Source organism: Ictalurus furcatus, chromosome 27 (assembly GCF_023375685.1).
Source record: "Ictalurus furcatus strain D&B chromosome 27, Billie_1.0, whole genome shotgun sequence".
In the NCBI taxonomy this organism is placed as follows: Eukaryota; Metazoa; Chordata; class Actinopteri; order Siluriformes; family Ictaluridae; genus Ictalurus; species Ictalurus furcatus.
This window is the reverse complement of record NC_071281.1, coordinates 12,076,238-12,096,239: the sequence shown is the minus strand read 5'-3', so window position 1 is coordinate 12,096,239 and position 20,002 is coordinate 12,076,238. Positions and strand designations below refer to the sequence as shown.

The 20,002-nt window shown below is 39.4% G+C and overlaps 1 protein-coding gene across 2 annotated transcripts in view; it reads right to left on the bottom strand.

Annotated features, from left to right (window-relative positions):
• Positions 1-20,002, bottom strand: part of map2k5 (mitogen-activated protein kinase kinase 5) — a 66,214-nt gene that overhangs the window by 21,381 nt on the left and 24,831 nt on the right. For both annotated transcript variants that reach the window (XM_053616668.1, XM_053616669.1), the window contains exons 10-19: positions 18,958-19,026; positions 17,935-18,016; positions 17,720-17,781; positions 17,388-17,436; positions 16,369-16,442; positions 15,731-15,781; positions 14,149-14,220; positions 10,282-10,311; positions 3,920-3,946; positions 3,555-3,587 (exon numbers count right to left, since the gene is read on the bottom strand). In XM_053616668.1, coding sequence (XP_053472643.1) covers positions 3,555-3,587; positions 3,920-3,946; positions 10,282-10,311; positions 14,149-14,220; positions 15,731-15,781; positions 16,369-16,442; positions 17,388-17,436; positions 17,720-17,781; positions 17,935-18,016; positions 18,958-19,026 — 549 coding nt within the window. The remainder of the gene's footprint in view (positions 1-3,554; positions 3,588-3,919; positions 3,947-10,281; positions 10,312-14,148; positions 14,221-15,730; positions 15,782-16,368; positions 16,443-17,387; positions 17,437-17,719; positions 17,782-17,934; positions 18,017-18,957; positions 19,027-20,002) is intronic.

Below are 20,002 nucleotides of genomic sequence, written 5' to 3'. Positions count from 1 at the left end.
GGATTACTGGAACCATGTCTTGTGGTCTGATGAGACCAAGATAAACTTATTTGGTTCAGATGGTGTCAAGCGTGTGTGGCGGCAACCAGGTGAGGAGTACAAAGACAAGTGTGTCTTGCCTACAGTCAAGCATGGTGGTGGGAGTGTCATGGTCTGGGGCTGCATGAGTGCTGCCGGCACTGGGGAGCTACAGTTCATTGAGGGAACCATGAATGCCAACATGTACTGTGACATACTGAAACAGAGACTGGGCCGCAGGGCAGTATTCCAGCATGGTAACGACCCCAAACACACCTCCAAGACAACCACTGCCTTGCTAAAGAATCTGAGGGTGAAGGTGATGGACTGGCCAAGCATGTCTCCGGACCTAAACCCTATTGAGCATGAGTGGGGCATCCTCAGATGGAAGGTGGAGGAGCACAAGGTCTCTAACATCCACCAGCTCCGTGATGTGGTCATGGAGGACTGGAAGAGGACTCCAGTGGCAACCTGTGAAGCTCTGGTGAACTCCATGCCCAAGAGGGTTAAGGCAGTGCTGGAAAATAATGGTGCCACACAAAATATTGACACTTTGGGCCCAGTTTGGACATTTTCACTTTGGGGTGTACTCACTTTTGTTGCCAGCGGTTTAGACATTAATGGCTGTGTGTTGAGTTATTTTGAGGGGACAGCAAATTTACACTGTTACACAAGCTGTACAGTCACTACTTTACATTGTTGCAAAGTGTCATTTCTTCAGTGTTGCCACATGAAAAGATATAATCAAATATTTACAAAAATGTGAGGGGTGTACTCACTTTGGTGAGATACTGTAGCTTAGTGTTTTCATATTACAGGGAAACAAATTTCATATTATACCATTTTTAACATTAGACAGATAGTTCCAAAGCAACTTTACAGAAATCTGGGCCTTGATCTAGATTTCTGCCAAGCCAGAGGTGACCGTGGTAAGCAAAACCTCCTTGAGGAACCAGACTATAAAACCCATCCTAGATAAACAGCTTCTGTCATCACAGTATATAGTCATATAGTTTAAAAAAAAAAAGTACGAAACATATTGAAAATATGCAGGAAATAGGAGTCTGGAGATAATCAACGTCACAGTTTTTGGCAAGCGTCACCAAATGGCGGAAAACCTGGCTGTAGTTCAGCGACTCTAGTTTTCTAAACATGAACCAGCGCAGCTTTTGTAGCAGACCCTCTGCTGTCACTTATCCAAACACACGCATTAATATAAATGATTTAGCTGAAGGCAGCTCATTGGATCAGAAACTAGCTACAGGGGTAGACACATTAGATCAGAAAGAGAAGGGTTTTCACAGACTTTTAAAGAGTTTTCATTTATTTACCCTCCCTGGCTAATGTTTAAAGACAACTGGATGGAGAAGCATGGATTTACTCTCTGCTTCAAGTTCAAAACGGATGACTCTCATCTGTCTGGAGTCTGTAGTGCTAGTCTAAAGTGGTAACGTGAAGCACCACTATGAAAAACAAAACACTGAATTGTCATATTGATAGCCATAAAGTAATCAGTAATGGACAAGAATGAAAAGGTTGTCTTCATTAACAATGTTGTCTCCGTTCACTCATCTTAGTTGCAGTGTTAATTTCGATGACAAAAAATGTTCACTGATGACCTTTTTTTCCCCATGACTAAAATGACACCAATGTCATTAAACACTAGCTGTAATTATATATAAAAAGGAGACGAAATATAGACAGATTTTTTTTTTTTCTAAATTACAATCCACATATACCTTTCATTGGCTGGAATAAGCACAGTGGAGAGCACCTTTCAAGATAATGTTTGTTAAATAATGACTGCAAGAAGACTTGGAAGAAAGAGAAGATCTGATATTTGGGCCCATTTTGTCTATAAAAAACAAACAAATAAAAAAAATGCCTTGTTATATCAGAAGGGAAGCAATGTGGACACACAATATCTGGAAAGAATACAACAAACCTGAAGCAGCATATGAAGGCTAACCACAAAGAAATTGAGGTAGGTTAACGTCTTGGTGGTAATGCTAGGTTGTTGTTTTTTTTTTTAAAGCTATATTAAGACAACTAGTAAGGCGGTGGTGTTACATTATGTAGGAGGTGTTTTATAACTAAACCGAACTCATTAAGCTAAAAGGCTAGCAAATTGTTGTGGGGTCATGAAACACTAAACTACATTTTGCGAGATGTTCACAGGGATGTTTGTGTTGTACATCATGGAAGACAATGTTAGGATCCGTTGATTTAAGACTAAAATGAGAAAAAATTATTGGTCTTGGCTAGATTAGACTAAAAGACAATCAATCAGTAATCTTATGGCTAAAAATGTCTACAGGTTCCATTGACTAGAACTAGACTAAAATACTTGTGGTTTTCTTTCACTAAGATAAGACTAAAATGGCCAGAATTTTTGTCAACTAAAAAACGGGATAAAGTTGACTAAATATGATAAAAACTATCAAGGACTAAAACTAAATAAATAAAAGAAAAGCTGACAAAATTAAAACTAGTTAGTTTCAAAGAAAACAAAGAATTTTATGTAACTGGACCTACACTCCCTGCACTTACAAGTAGATACCATGATATAGTGATCATGTGTTAGGACCGCTATCATACCAGGATTTTTTTTTTAATATTGCTCCAGCGCTAGTTTAGAGTTTATTTTAGTAATCTGGAAATCTCACTCAGAGCTGGTAGGAATAACTGAAGGACTTATGAATGTTTATGCACCTCATATTAAATGCCTTTTATTCATATTAATGTATGCATTTCCTTATCCTATATTGCATTTTTATATTATTTAATTCTAAATGTGCTTGCACAGAGTAACTCCTTCAACTGTGTGAAATTTAGAGAGCAGAGTGTCTGTCCAGTCCAGAGTGTTTTTATATATATATATATATATATATATATATATATATATATATATATATATATATATATATATATACATATATATATATACATACACACACACACACATATATACATATATACATACACACACTATATATAATAATATGCTCCTCGTCCCCACCTCAGCTAGCACAGAGAGGAGTGGGTGAAGTGTGTCAAGGTCTTGGGTGGCTGTATTTTAGTGACTAGCACAGGTCAAGGTTAATGCAACACCACCCAGCCTCTGTGCTCTGAAGCCCGGTCATGCTACATTAACCCAGCAAAGTGAGTGTGTGTGTAAGTGTGTGTGTGTGTGTGTGTGTGTGTGTGTGTGTGTGTGTGTGAGAGTGTGTGAGAGAGAGAGAGAGAGACATGGCTTAAAATAGGAGAGGGGGACAGATCAAGCAAAAGAGACAGAGAACTGGAAAAAGTGTGTGAAAATCTGACAAAGAAACAGTCCAAAGTTTAAACCAGCCCCATCACTTTCCTAAGTACAGCTTAAAGGCTAACCGAGGGTCAGGCAACCCATCCCAGCGTACTAAGCTCCTCCAGCCTCTGGCTTTAGCTAAAGCACCTTGCTTCATTAGGAAACAAAACAGCAGCTTTCTGCCCCATTAGCCACGGCTTTAGGAGTTCGGGCACATCAGACACGGACTCACCTCATCAACGATGCACTGCAATAACTGGAGAGGCTGTGGAGGAGGAGGAGACGAGGAGATTAGAGCACACGCAATCTCTTTACAGTGAGCAGGAAATGAAATCAGTAATGCAGCAAAACAGGTAGCGATTCAGATTAATCAAATGCACTCAGACACAGAAAAAGCCATTGGATCCAGAATGCTCTATTATTTCTAATGGCCTCTCATCGGAATGCGCCGCTGTTAAGTGCTGGCGTATTGTTTTATTGTATTAACTTTAGAGGCGAGCGACCAAGCGAGGCGACTATCAAAAGAGGTAAAGAAGGGCTTGCTTTCATTTCCGAAAAGAACAAAAAAAAAAAAAACCCACCTCATCAAATACTTACCATTAAGGAACCTTGGTTTTTCTGAATCTGAAGAAAGAGAAACAAAGAGAGAGAAGATTAAGAATAAAAGCCAGAGACAGCATGAAGGAGGCAGGACGATGTGTAATTAGCATGTTATAATCACAAACGTCGCAGTAGGACCCGTTTATGATCACTAGGGGAAAAGCGAGGAAAAGCCCGGTGGCCACGAACGGGCACATCGTGTTAACGGCATTTGCATAATGAAAATACACAAAGTGCTAATAGCCTGATCTTCATTTAGCGCGGCCCGGCTACACAGCACGAGTCGATCCTCTTGCTGCCTCCAGGTTGAACAGAGACGCTGGGTCGGAAAAGTGGATGCATGACGTGCATCTTAAACAGGAGAGGTGTCTCAAGCATCATATTTGCTTCATATCAGCTGTCAGATGAGATAAGATGAGAAGAGACAAAGACGTCTTGAAAACGTTTACATCGTCTATTCTTTTTAGAACGGTTTAATTACTACAGTCATTATGATAATGTTACTATAGAACATGCGGAATCCCAACAGTCTACTAGCTTAACACCACAATGACAGACTATAACAGGTACACTAGCTACTAAATCAAATTGAAGTTGTTACAGAGCATTCGAGTCATCTCTAACTGAATGCTCTGCTTACAGTACAGAGGACGAGGCAGTGAGATGATGGGCTTTTGTCTGATCAGGGTGATTGAGCACCAGCTGCCTGCGTCATTCTCACACATTCGGCAGTTGAGCTGAAACTGCACTTTTCATCGTCGCAGGAGGCTGCCGCTCTCCTGATCCGCTCGGGCCTCATCGTCCTGCCATCATCGCACTGCTGAAACGAACGGCTCCTGGTGTGGGTTTCTGCAGGTGTTCGCTCTTTCAATTACACATTGCTATGCACTTTTTAAATGCTTCACGAGTCAGCATACAGGCACCACTGATAACTTAACGCCATCAATCCAGCAGTAAAAATCCAAATAACAGTTAATGATATGGCAAAGGCAGGGGTTCTCAAAAGTTTTCCAACCAGGAGTTCAGATTTGTTTTGTGAATATAAGCCATGTCTTTAAATATTAGGATTTTTATTTAAATGTGTACAATAATATTTTGTTATTTATTGGAGCCAAAAAGCTTTATTCTCGTGACTTTCAACTCACAATAAGATATCAAAATGAAATTAAACTACAGAAGTGAAGTTGTTATTTATGATGTTATTTTTGGTTTAGTTAGATATGGTTTAAACGCACTGAATTTAACTGACCACTAGTTTAACAGGCTAATATATTAACTATAATAATGTAATAGTGGTTTGCTGTACTTCACAAACACTTCAGGGTCCCTGGGCGCCAAATTTTTTCCCCTTTTGATCCATGGTAAGCTATTTTTCCTGGCCTGTTCCAAATACCTGGTAACATTCTTTTTAAAACCATGTTCAACATTTTGTCTTATTATTTCTCAGCATTTCAGTGAGTTCGTTTTCAACGAGAGTTCATCATTTATAATGACAGGATAGGACACTTCATTTTTTGCTGATGTAAAACATTCATCTTCACGAAGCACTTTATTCTGGTCAGGGTGCAGGGCACCAAGCACATAGGCATTCACACTGAGGGGCGATTTAGCATAGCCAATCCACCTACCAGCAGGTTATTTTGCATGTGGGAAGAAACCGCAGAACTCGCAGACATGAGAAGCATTCCAATAAAATGATTTGTTGAAATGGATTTCACACTGGGAACTTCAGTGAGATGTAATGCGCTGTAATATCCAGATTACGTACTATAACTGCTGAGAAAAATAAATAAATAAATAAACCAGCCGTCACAGCGTGCTCTATGGAGCGGAAAGTACAGAGCCATCAGAGGGCACTAGCAATTTTATGAATAGCCAATCTCACACAGTAATTTGTCATTTCCATAAAATGTAGAACATTTGAAGGTTGATTTGACCACAAAACCCAGGTAGTAGATAGTATGTAGATAATGTATAGGTCCAGAACATATTGCCTAGTGCACAATTTGAAACAGCAGTGTGGTTTTAATTGCGTCCCAGCATTTCAGTTAAAAAAAATTAAATAAATAAAAAATGGTGGCCTTGTTCACACGTTTGGTAATGAGGACAGGTGAAGCAGAAAAGGAAGAAGAGACCACAGGATTCCCTTCTACTTTCCCACAGAGGGTTTGCTTCCATTTTCAAAGATTCACCAGGTAAATGTTATTCACGACATTCATGACAGTCTGACAGCTATTTTAGACTTTCAACTTGGAAAGTTTCTCAAGTTGAAAGGATTTCACCTTTTAATGATGTGAAATGAATGACTTTTATAGGTAAGAACCGCCAAACTGAAACGATCACATATCCGTGACAGAACGGAAACGCGGAAAACAAATGTTCAACAAGATTTTAACCATTTAAACAAAAGCAGTTAAACAACATTTCCTATTAATTCAAGCTGCAAATCAAAGCAAAAATCTTTTTGATACAGTATGTTCGGATGAATATGAAAAGAAAATAAGGAAAAAAAAAGAAAGAAAGATCCAAAACAGAAACAGCCGGAGAACACAAAAGGCAACAACAAATCAATCAGAGGAAAAAGCGCCGGCGGCTGTATACACATGCCAGCGAGTCTGCAGTCTTCAAAGATTCTCCGAGCGAGCCATCGAGAGACGCCATTAACTCCTGACAAAGAATGCAAATTAATCTCAACATGGGGTGAGACGGAATTAAAGAGTCTTTTATAATCAATGACAAGACAGGATAACGTGCACACATTCGGAGGAATACAGACGCACACGTACAACACAAATGGTTCACGCCAAATTCGGGTTTTGAGTTTAGAGTCTGAACTCTCGTGTCCTTTCGGACCTTCAAGAATCCCAGCAGGCAAAGGAGCATTACATGGGTGACTGTTTGCATACATGAGAGAGTGTGTGTGTGTGTGTGTGTGTGTGTGTGTGTGTGTAAGAGTACGTGTAAGAGAGAGAGAACACACAGATGCATGGCTTGCTGTAAATGACAGGCCAAGCCTGAGGTAGTGTGTGTGTGTGTGTGCGTGTGCGCACGTGCATGCACACACGGCTCTGTGTGCCTGTGATGCCTGTAGGTGAAGAGTCTGCAGCACCATATGGAGCTGTGAAAATTAACATCAAGAGCAAAAACGCATTGGCAGCAGGAGGTCCTGTCTTTCCCTTCACTCTCTCACTCTCTCTCCTCCTCTCCCTTTCCATTCTTGACCCTTTTTCTTCTCACCAAATGAAATTTAGAGATGTAAAGAGAGAATTGGGAGGGGGGGGAAGGCAATGAGAGAGAAAGAGAAGGAAAGAAAAGGATATTAGAGGAAGAGGGTGAGTAATAAATTAATGGGGTGTAAAAACACGACGAGCTTCAGCGTAGTGCCCGTGGCACTGTTTGCCAAGAACAGAAAAGTTCCTACAGATTTAAATCACCATTTCTCTAATCAAACTGTGGATGACGCTGCCCAATGATTGAGCAATGCGCTACAATTCTGCTGACATGACACAGACACACACACTTGCTTAAGATGAATCAGACCTTTAAAAATCCACTTTACCTTTTCTAATATTCCCTCTACATTGCTGAACATAGACAGTTAGGAAAAATAACAGTTACTGGAGCTATAACTGCACTGATTTAGCTGGATCTACAATACCAGCCTGGGTCAGAGGAAAGTGGGTGAAATGTGGCTGATGGTACATGGAAATTATTATTATTATTATTGTGTGTTTGTGTGTGCATGAACTACTTTGTGTAATAGCTCTTCCCATATTAACATGACAATAAACCCTGCTAGAGAGCAGTGAAAGAAGAAGAAGGAAAAAAAAAAAAACACTTACAAATATGATACGCCTCAGGCAGAAGGCTTGGGCAACACACACTTTCTCCCTCACACACACGTTCAAAAAGCCCTAAATGTGGATATACTCTGAACAAAAGTATCACCTTCTTAAGCTTCTCCTAATCACGTGTATAGCTGATGTACGTCCTCTGTCTATGTAAATAACCACATGTACTTTAATATTCAAGGTCTTGGCACTAGATGTAGTCTCTGAGTGTTTCTTCCTGTTTTCCACGAGCTGCCCTGAGTGGCTGCTCTGGTTTAATATGCTAATTAACCCAACAGGCATGCTGGGAGTAATTTATTGAGCATTAGTCAACATTTCCCTCATTAAAGAGCCCCTACACACTTTCGGTGTGTTTCAGAAAGGCAGCTTTAGTGTGTGTGATTACACATTTTCATATAACGTACGCAGACTCTCCTACAGTCCTGTAAAGTCTTTATCCACCATTGACTAATAATATTAAACATTCAGCAATTGGTTCAGCGTATGGTCTGAGCACTGACAGGCTGACCCCCCACCTCTTCAACCTCTGCAGCAATGCTGGCAGCACTCATACGTCTATTTCCCAAACACAACCTCTGGATATGACGCTGAGCACGTGCACTCACTTTCTTTGGTCGACCATGGTGAGGCCTGTTCTGAGTGGAACCTGTCCTGTTAAACCGCTGTATGGTCTTGGCCACCGTGCTGCAGCTCAGTGTCAGGGTCTTGGCAATCTTCTTATAGCCTAGGCCATCTTTATGTAGAGCAACAATTCTTTTTTTTCAGATCCTCAGAGTTTTCTTTGCCATGAGGTGCCATGTTGAACTTCAAGTGACCAGTATGAGGGAGTGTGAGAGCGATGACAGCAAATTTAACACACCTGCTCCCCATTCACACCTGAGACCTTGTAACACTAACAAGTCACATGACACCGGGGAGGGAAAATGGCTAATTGGGCCCAATTTGGACATTTTCACTTAGGGGTGTACTCACTTTTGTTGCCAGTGGTTTAGACATTAATGGCTGTGTGTTGAGTATTTTTGAGGGGACAGCAAATTTACACTGTTACACAAGCTGTACACTCACTACTTTACATTGTAGCAAAGTGTCATTTCTTCAGTGTTGTCACGTGAAAAGATATAATCAAATATTTACAAAAATGTGAGGGGTGTACTCACTTTTGTGAGATACTGTGTGTATATAAAATATATATATATGTTTGTGTGTGTACTTATTTCCTCAATCTGTGACCAAACTACGGCTTTCCTCTCTCCCCTGTCACTCAGAGCACCTCTAGCCAATCACAGGCATCTTTTAACTCCTCCGAATACAGTCATTGATAAGATGCAGAGGACTTGTCAAAAGCATGTGATAAACCTTGTGATTTTTCTAAAGTTTGCGTTCATATTTCTAAAAACAATGCAGCGAATAAAAAAGGAGCACAGAGGATCAGAGATCCTTTACAAGAATATACCATTTATTGCTCACATATTGAAACTTTGTATCAGCCTTAAAAGCAAAAACATCACTATTTATCACAAGTTTTTTTTTTTTCACTTATCATTAAAATCATTAAAGATTCTGATTCTACCAACTTTCATCTTCATAACATCCATCCATCTAACATCCATCCATCTTCTGTACCAATTATCCTATACAGGGTCGCGGGGAGCCTGGAGCCTATCCCAGGGGACTCGAGGCATGGGACACCCAGTATGGGTTGCCAACCCATCGCAGGGCACACACTCACACACTACAGACAATTTGGAAATGCCAATCAGCCTACAACGCATGTCTTTGAAGTGGAGGTGTGAGACAAACGTGCTAACCACTAAGCCACTGTGCCCCCTTCTTCATAGCATGCAAGCTTTTATTATAGAGTTATTAAGGAGAAAAGTGTTTCAAAAAAGATCGCATGGCACATCACGAAGTGTGTCCGGGCCTAATTTAAAATGGCTGCCATTTCATAACGAGTGAGAGTTGACTCAAAAAATTTGCCCGTTTTGTTCTTACAGCCTAACAGATGGTGAGAAAAAAAAAATCTGCAATATTCGTTTTCACCCCACGGTTGATTTGGCGTGGATTCACCCCCTTGCATATATCATATCATATTAAAGAACAATAGAGTAGAGATTGTATTATTGACAAATCATCAATGTTTATCTAGTTATTGAAAATGATAGAACGTTCATTTTGTTTGGATATCATTTATATTTAAATTACATTAACACATTTAAAATTCATATGCAATTGTAGGAAATTACATTATGTCCAGTAACGATTAAGAATGTGTGCAACTTTTCTAGTATCTACATTTGAACCAACAGCGATCGCTTTACACCCCAAAGCGCCTGGTGGTTATCATAAAACCCAGCATATATGCACTACTGAATACCATGGTACCACTGTAATATCACCTCGCTGTCATCATAGTGATTTACAGCCATGATTTATCTATGTATAGACATACAGTGTTAGAGATTATTGTATGTGTCTGTATGGAAAAACACGGAGCATAGAGAAACTCACCTGGGGATAAGGGAACTGGCCAAGAGCTAGCTGTGAAAGGAAAAAACACAACAACAACAACAGAGGCAATTAATGCAAATCAAATTGAGAAGACAATGACCAACACAGATGCACAAATATACACACTCATCCTCACACTTCTTGTCAAAATAAAATCTCTGATTAAAGTCTGTCTACAAACTTACTTACCTCACATAATACCCAAATGTGGTTTAAATCCCTCAGCTCCCCAATTCATTTATCTAAAACAGCAAGTGCACAACTTATACACTTTACCCTGCAGCTTGTGTTTCTTCAACAATACTGTTTAACAAGCTTAATGTGCCACTGACTGAGAGACCGAGGCATCAACTGGATTAAGAAAAAAGAAAAAAAAAAAAGGTTTCAGGACAAACTGGAGTGCTACACGCCTAAAGACTCAGAATGCCGGACGTTATTTTATTACTTCCCAAACACTGAATGCTGGAAAGACAGCAAGATAGACAGAGAAATGGAAAAGGAAAGGAGGAATAGATGAAAGTCTGGTTTAATAAATAACCTGTACAATGTGGTGATGCTTCAAAAGTCTACATTTTCATTTCAGTCATTTCGTCTTAATTAAACAGGAGGTAACAGTTTAATCAGATTATTTTCATTGTTTTCACTTGCTGGCTCCAGTTACAAGATTAACATGATTAAACAGTGAAGTTCATTGGCTAATTCATTCTGACTGTGAGGCATGAAGTAGCACAACTGACCTCACTGACCAGGGCATCATCAACAAAAAGCCCAGTCAATAAATTTGACAAATGTCTTTTTTCCCTACTCTAAATCAATGACTGTTATAATTGTTAAGATATTCAACAGTATTGACGAATACAGGAAGCCTATTTGTCACAACCACTGAGAGTTGCTGACAAAAACAAATTAAAAATCAATACAGCTGATGTAAACTACTAGCATGGCAAATTTACTACAGGGATTGAAGCGGTAGCCTGTTAGTTCGAAGGAATTCACTTTGACATACATGTACACCGTGTTACAGTCTCAAATAAATTCATAAAGAGCATGAAAACAACTGCTCAAGTGATTGCGAAGTAAAGAAACAGAGTTGTATAGAACATGGTGCACTAAATATGTGTCGAGTAATCGATACAGGTTTAAGTAAACAGCTTTCCTCAAATAGTATCTCAAATTCTATTGCACACACACACACTATAGATCCATTTTTCTGTTAAAAATTTTAAATAGTTATGCACATCTGCAATAGATGGGTGCGTGGGGGCTCCAGTAGTGAAGGAGACAATGAGTGAAAAGAGGAACTGTGCGCATGCATGCATGCATGCGTGTGTGTGTGCGCGCATAGGTCTTTACTGCAGTCAGTGGGAGATTCTGAGTGTGATCCATGCATAGCTGTAGGCCAACATCTGTTTGGACAGGCTGCCTGCAGGGACTATTAATATCTCTTAGCTAACAGACACACACACACACACACACACACACACACACACACACACACTAAAGTTCATAGCAGCAATGAATTGTAACACATGCTCGCACACCCAAAACAATCTTGAGCTTAACCATGCTGACACACACACCACAGATGTTTCTATTGTGTAAACTGCCTGAAGTGTGTGTTTGGTGCTTGTATTAAAAGCTTCATGCTTTGAATAGGGATGAGAAAAATAATCAAACTGTAAATATGTCGTGTTTCTCACTTTAAAAAGGTTCTGCAGCGATGCAATGCTGTGTCACGAATAACACCTGATGGATCGAGTGTGACGCGACCCGACCTGCCGCAGAGGTTTACTGGATTACCGCTGTATGTAGAAGCACACCACAGCAACTAGCCCACAATTCCACTTTTTATTTTATTAAAAAAACGACACGTCATGCTTTGTAGCAGCCTATATTTACATGTAATGTTGTGGAACACTTCTCTCTCTCTTGGTACAGAGAAAACTGGAAGTGTAAACACCTCGGTCCTGAAGACTCTGAAGTCGGAAAACTTTGTAACTGACTGTTATAAAGCGCTGACACCTGAGATGCCGTCCAGAAGCGTTTAATAAACATCTCCTTCATCATATCAAAGATGATGTTTTTTTCTTTGTTAAATAATAACACACTTAAATAAAAAAATCTGTTTATGATTAGGCTTAGATTGCATGGCGCATCTGCCATACAAGAACACTGTTACTATAGAAATGATAAAGTCAGGACTACTGTCAGAGCCGTGCTGTTATAGAAAATTAACCAGCACCACCTGATTTGAGAAAATCATTGTAAAACACTTATGGTTTAAACTTATTTTTAAAAAGTATTTTTTTTTTATTACTATTACGGTCATTGGGAAGTCGCTTTGGATAAAAGCATCTGCTAAATGAATAAATTTGAATGGAAATGTACTGTCACAATCCTAAGCAAGGAAATATATGTAGAGGGAATATCATAATTTTTATTTGATTTTATTTTTCAACTAACAGCAATTTCTCTCTCACATATTGAGCTACCCTTTATATTATTATTTTCCCAGGATACAACTAAAGGTTTGCCATCCAACTTAACTTCATTCATGAATAATTTGCATCATTGAGCAGAATCCCAAATGGCTTCTTATTCACCTATTCACTATGTGCACTATGTAGGGTATAAAATAATGGCATTGCAGATCAGCTTCAGCTAGCAGCATGACTCCAGTAATGTCTGTTAGAAATTGCTCTACTTACATGCAATATCACCTCTAGCACACATAGTTTAGGGTTTTTAACTACATATATTAAAAGATGCATTTAAAAAAAAAAAAGTGCAATTTTTCCAACAGACCTTGAGGATATTAGGAGACAAAAACTGAATGTGGGATCTTAAACAAATGTTTTAAAATACATATATATTATTACGAAAATTATGAATAGTATTCAAACTGTGACATTGTTGTGATGGTACTATAAATGCATGAACTGTAACAATCTAAATTCAAGACAAATTCTGAGATCAGCAGAGAGCATGAGCTGTTCTGTGAATTATATAAACTCAGCAAAAAAAAGAAACGCCCCTTTTTCAGGAGACTGAATTTTAAAGATAATTTTGTAAAGTCCAAATAAGCTTCACAGATCTTTATTGAAAAGGGTTAAACAATGTTTTTCATGCTTGTTCAATGAACCATAAACAATTATTACACATGCACCTGTGGAACAGTCCTTAAGACACAAACAGTTTACAGGCCGTAGGCGATTAAGGTCACAGTTACAATAACTTAGGACACTAAAGAGACCTTTATACTGATTCTGAAAAACACCAGAAGAAAGATGCCTAGGTTCCTGCTCACCTGCGTGAACATGCCATAGGCCTGCTGCAGAGAGGCATGAGGACTGCAGATGTGTCCAGAGCAATAAACTGCAATGTCTGTAATGTAAGACGCCTAAGACAGTGCTACACGGAGACAGGAAGGACAGCTGATCGTCCTTGCAGTGGAAAATGACATGTAACTGTGTGTCCCCCAGACGTGATGGAGAACTTGCAAATGCCTTGGTGGAAGAGTGGACTAACATCTCACAGCATGAACTGACAAATCTGGTGCCGTCCATGAGGATGAGATACACTGGAGTACTTAAAACAGCTGGAGGCCACCAGATACTCACTGTTACTTTTAATATTGACTCCCCCTTTGTTCAGGGACTCATTATTCCATTTCTGTTCAATAAATGTCTGTGAAACTTGTTCAGTTAATGTCTCCGATGTTGAATCTTTTTATGTTAATACAAATATTTACACATGCTAAGAAATTTGCAGGAAATAAAAGTAGTTGAATGTGAGAGGACATTTCTTTTTTTTTTTTGGCTGAGTTTACAGTACATATAATGACCAAAAAAAGAGAGAAGGCTTTACCTCCATGAAAGAGATTCCTAAACTCCATACATCTGAATGAATTCCGTATTGTTCCCCTGATATTCTCTCTGGCTGCAAAACACACACATGAACATAATATATTAGAACAAAATGTCATTTAATTTGTTGGCCATTTTGGGTGTGGGGAAACTGGTGTGTATTAAGTACACTTACCTGCTATCTAAACTGAATGGTTGTTTTATCAGATAAACCAACCATATAAGTGACTGTAATGCATCTGTTGCCGTAGTTTATCAGCCCCACTCTACCCTGTTCATCAATGGAGGACTAGCCTAATAAAGCTAAGCCTAATAAAGCGGCCCAAAAACATAGTGTTTAAAATCTCCAACATTGGCGCTACACCTGATACGTACATTACCATGTCGTTGTCACTGCTGTATGGAGAATGGTCTACTCCTCAGGTTCTTGTGGCAGTCCAGGACAAATCTTGCATAGTAGTGGTGTAACATAATGACAGTATCTGTATCTACATCTGTTTAGTGCTCCAAATATCCATATTTGTATTTAAACCAGAAGTGGGCATGGTCTAAACCAGAAAACTTTGTTGTTTGGGATAACTGGAAATGTCAGCACTGTCAGCATAGTCTAATTCAACTAGATGGACCAGTAGTTTGATTTAACTGGCTGGATGAGTAGCCTAATTTAAAAATACCAGAACCTGGACCAGGCAGTTACTGAGGATGAATGAACGAACAGTAAATGCATGGTGTCTTTGTTTGTCGCTCAAGCTTTATATCTGATTGCTCACTTGTGTTTGTCCTATTCATATTTGTACCTTTTAAGGACACATTATCGGTTCATTCTGAATAACGTATTCGCATTTGACTGCATACCTAGTGCATATGATACATCTACAAATGCACCTATCTGTATGTGAATCTGATCAAATTGCAACTCTTAGGAGGCACTGTACACTAAGATGTAAGATGTATATCCATTGCATGCTGTATGTTGAGTGAGAGATTTATATCAAATTCCTTGTAGTTCTGCGATACAGAGCTCTCAGTGGCCTTTCACACTCTAATATGCCATACTGACCTAATCACAGATAGAACAGCTGCAACCTGAATAAACTTCATTACTGAACACTTGTGTGCCAGACCTCAGGGAGAACAACTGAGAGAGGACATGATATCATTTAATTTACAAATCATATCCCTTATTCCACACACGCACCCTGCTGGGTTGCTAATAAAGAGCAGAGGGAGAGTAATGTGTGTATTTGGCTAGCATCAGCGTTTAACATCAGTCACCCTTTTGAAAGCTGTGAACCACTGAAACCTTTTCAAATAAACGTTTATACTGTTACATATAATCACTGGGATTACTGCAACTGAATTACAGTATCTAACTTCGCAAAGTTCAATGCTGCTATGATGATAAAGACATTCCGTAAAAATGTCACAGGTATAAACGATGCCTCTTTCGGACACTGTGAATGCTTGAACTGTTCATTTCATCTCTCAAGGTCTTCATCTGAAGCCCAGCCTCATCTAAATAGCTTGCTTACAAGGTTATAAAACTGAAAGAAGACTCAATTCCTCATTGTGAGATCACTTACCGCCATATATGCATTGGTTCCGACATAGGTTTTGGCGATAGAGTTTACCAGCTGCAGAGAAGAGCAGAAACACAGCAATTTTGTCAATGATGATCTAACTCAGCAAAAACTCAGACCCATGTTTGTATGATTATAGGAGGAGAAGTGCACACACACATACACACGTGTATGCACACGTATGCACACCAACACCTCAACTGTAGGTCAGGCGCACGCTGTATGAATACTAATTAAAGGTGAAGTGTGTGGGTTTAATTGTTAGACCTGTGTGTGTGTGTTTTTTCGAGATGGGGTAGAAGATGCGGTTATTGTCACCACACACACGCTCACACTAAATTTAAATGCACCCGTGGTCAGTGTAGTAATTAGAGAGCTGAGAGACACATGAGTGATGAAGATGGGGTTAGAGAGTGAAGAGACTGATCCCCAATGGGAACACAGGACTGACAGGCAACAATGAAAGAAGAGAATGAAGAGATCACGCCTGATAGGACAATGCATATCTGATTGGAACATGCCTGAAAATAGGCTTTCTTTCTCTCTCTCTCTCTCTCTCTCTCACACACACACACTCACACACACACACACACACACACACACATATGAAGACACAGTACAATTAAAAGAGCAGGACGTACTTGTGTGCTGACTCCAAAGTCACACAGTTTTACTTGGCCTCTTGTGTTAACGAGCATGTTGGAAGGCTTCACATCTGCACAGAAGCCAGACAACACTGTCTATTACTCACTTTATTTGACTTTATTTTGTAAAATAATGAACCTTAGAGACAGTTTTTAGTCAATCAGGTCATTTGAAATGTCTAGTAGTACAGTGAACGGCCTAGGGATGTGCACAGATATTCGAATACCCGGTAATCCTCTGAAATCGCCATTTGGTTATTCATTATGCAGAACGTCCATATAAAAAGCAGTGAAAAAATATGAAAAAGAAAAGCCTCATCTGGAAATAATTTGATGCAGAGAGCAGCACTCATGGTGTGCATTGGACGGCAGGTGTTCTTATACTCTCATGTGGGCCACGAGATATGATATGGGACCAAGAGGCAATACACTTTCCAATAATGTGCATAATAATTCCATTACAAGTCTTAAACTGCAACAGGGTACTTCAGGGTAGCAATTAAGCCCATGTTACACCAGAAGCAAAACCTCAACTGATCCTCAATGCTTTCCACACCAGTCACTGCTTTCACTTTTATTTCTGTTACTGGTTTAATAAATATTCCATGTAAATAGATGTACTTACAGACCAATATAAACCTGCATTTCCAATGTGATCGTATAAATATTAGTCCTCCAAAACTCTGTGGCAGTTCGAACTTTCAAGAAGTCTGAATTTGAACCAATGTCAGAGTCTGCGCTGCAGCAGCAGGGCTACAGGCTGAAATATTGAGCTGCCATTCAGTAAAGACGACATCATTTAGTAAAGCTTGTGCTCGGCGTTTAATAGTTCTGTTCATTACTTCTCTATATTGCGTCTGTCAGATACAAACACATGCAGCACCATCAAAAACAACGTTTAACTGCGGTGGAAAAATGATGCAAGATTAAATATGGTTCAACTGAAAGTTCATTAACTCTTAGAGATATCAGAATAGTAAAATATTCAAATTTGAGAAGACTCTCAAATTGCTCACCTCTATGCAAAATCTTCAGGCTCCACAAATACGTCAGTCCTTTCACCACCTAGACAAGCATTTAGATCCACAATTACAGCACATTTTATCAACTTTACAAAACATGTCTCCTTTTAGATTGATCAAAGTAAAAAACTAATTTTAAGAAACTGTCACAACACTTAACAGACCATCAAGTTCTTTAGGCAAATTCAAGCCATGCAATTATTTTTAATGATCACCAGTTTACCAAGAAAAGAGCCTGAGAAGTGTACAGGGTTACGGAGTGCTTCCAACAGACCAGGCCAGGAGTTCCAGAGAGCATTAATAAATATAATAAAGAGGAGACTCACTGCTACAGCAATCCGGCCCAGGACATGCTCTGGAATCCTCCTGTAAACATCCAGAGACCCACCTACAGACAGAAACATACATGCATTTAAAAAAGGTGCATCCACATAAATTATGTAATAATAATTTACTCAATTACAAGCAACAATATATATAATCGAAAAGCTGTGTCTCGTCAATGTACACACAATCTAACTATTGATTAAATGAAACTTACCATCCATAAACTCAGTGCATATAGATATTCGGTTCTCCACAAAGAAAGCACTGTAGAACTTTATGATGTATGGCGAGTCACACTGTAAACCAAAGAAATAATGCATCAGACAAGATGAAACCCTCATGATCAGACATTGAAGAATTTACAAAACTTACATCACAGAAACTGAGAAAGAGAAATATATACAGTCCCCTGTTAAAATATTGGAATGGCAAGGCTAATTCTTTTGTTTTTTGCTTCATTTACATGTAGATGTAGATGTGTTAAACAACTTGGAACATGGCACCTTTTGTTTGAACCCACCCAGTATTCAAGTGATCAAAAATATTTTGGATATTGGAGTATATAGGAGCATGTGACTGACAGGTGTTTCTTGTTGCCCAGGTATGCCCTGTTAAATTAATTGTTTATACAATGAATAGCTCTGAATGTCTACTCTTGGTTTAAGCCCTGGGTTGTACCTGTGAATACTGCCTTCTTGTTAAAAAAAGAATAAACCAACATGAAGAACAGAGAGATGTCTATGGGAAAATCAATCAGAACAATCACACAAGCATTGGCCATAGACAGTACAACAATTTGGGATGTCCTGAAAAAGAAAGAAACCACTGGTGTACAAACAACCAGACATCGAACAGGTCAGCCCAGGAAAACAGCAGCGGTTGAAGACTGAGGAAGAAGACTTCAAGTGCAGATATATAGAGGCCATACCACAAGATGCCAAGCACTCATCAGCAGTAAAAATCAGAAAGCCAGAGGGGAATTTGTAAAGAAATAAATAGGTGAGCCACAAAAGTTCTGGAACCAAGATTAACCTCTACCAAAGTGATGGACAGGCCAAAGTATGGAGAAAGAAAGGCTCTACTCATGATCCAAATTATATACGAGCTCATCGGTCAAGCATGGTGGAGGTAGTGTCATAGCTTGGGTTTGCGTGGTTCCGTTCCAATACTTTTGGAGGGTAGTGTGTGTGTGAGAGAGAGAGAGAGAATATATATTAGAGAGGAAAAAGGTTCTGACCTTGTAAAGGATCTCCAGTTCAGACATGATCTGTTTCTGCAGTTCTGCTGTGATATCAAGAGGAATGACCTACAATACACATAATACATAGGCTTCTTTACAATAAGACTCTTCTGTTTTATACACATAGCCACAAAATCAGCTAACAAATACTCTTGAAACATTTTAAAATAAATATCAAATTCCTCTGTATTCGGTAGTTGTATAACAAAAGAGTGCTGTCTGGAAAGACCTTAAACACAGACAGGAAATAGAACGTGGAATACCACAGCTGAATAGTCTGTAGTTTAACACCAATACTGAAGTGTATCTATCGGCCGCTATCTCTCCAACTCGATCACTTTCTCGCTCCCTCTTCCTTGGCTCAACAGAGTGGAAAAACACATGTAATGTAGCCTCAGATTAGCTAAAATGCTTCTTTAGTTAAGGTTAGATCAGCATCCTCCCATTGAAATAATTGATTACAGGTAAGGCAGTAAGGCTGAGGCCGTGCCGTTACCCCTCAGTGGAGAGAGATCGTTTACGGCAGCTAGGCATTCCCGCTTCACCAGTACACAGCACAGCAGAGAACTGGGCCACGCCAGACAAAGATCAGAGTACACGCCGAAAGATGAGAGATGGAACATAGCAGCAAGACAGGAGATACGGCGAGAGAGACAGAGAGAGAGAGAGAGAAAAGAAGGACAGGGAGACAGACAGATAGAGGAATAGACAGACAGACAGACAGAGAGAGACAGACAGAGAGACAGACAGACAAAGAGACAGAAGAATAGACTGACAGAGAAAGACAAGAGATAGAAACAGAAACAGACAGATAGGAGAAAGAGAGGAACGGAACAGACAGACAGGGAAACATACACAGAGACAGACAGAGAGACAGACAGAGAGAGTGGGAGACAGACATAAAGGCAGACAGATGACAGAGGAACAAAGAGAAACAGAGTGAGAAACAGACAGACAGAAAGAAAGATAAAGAGAAAGACAGTGGGAAAATGAGACCGAGAAAGAGAGGAAAGTGCAGAGATGGAGAAAGTAAAGAAGATGT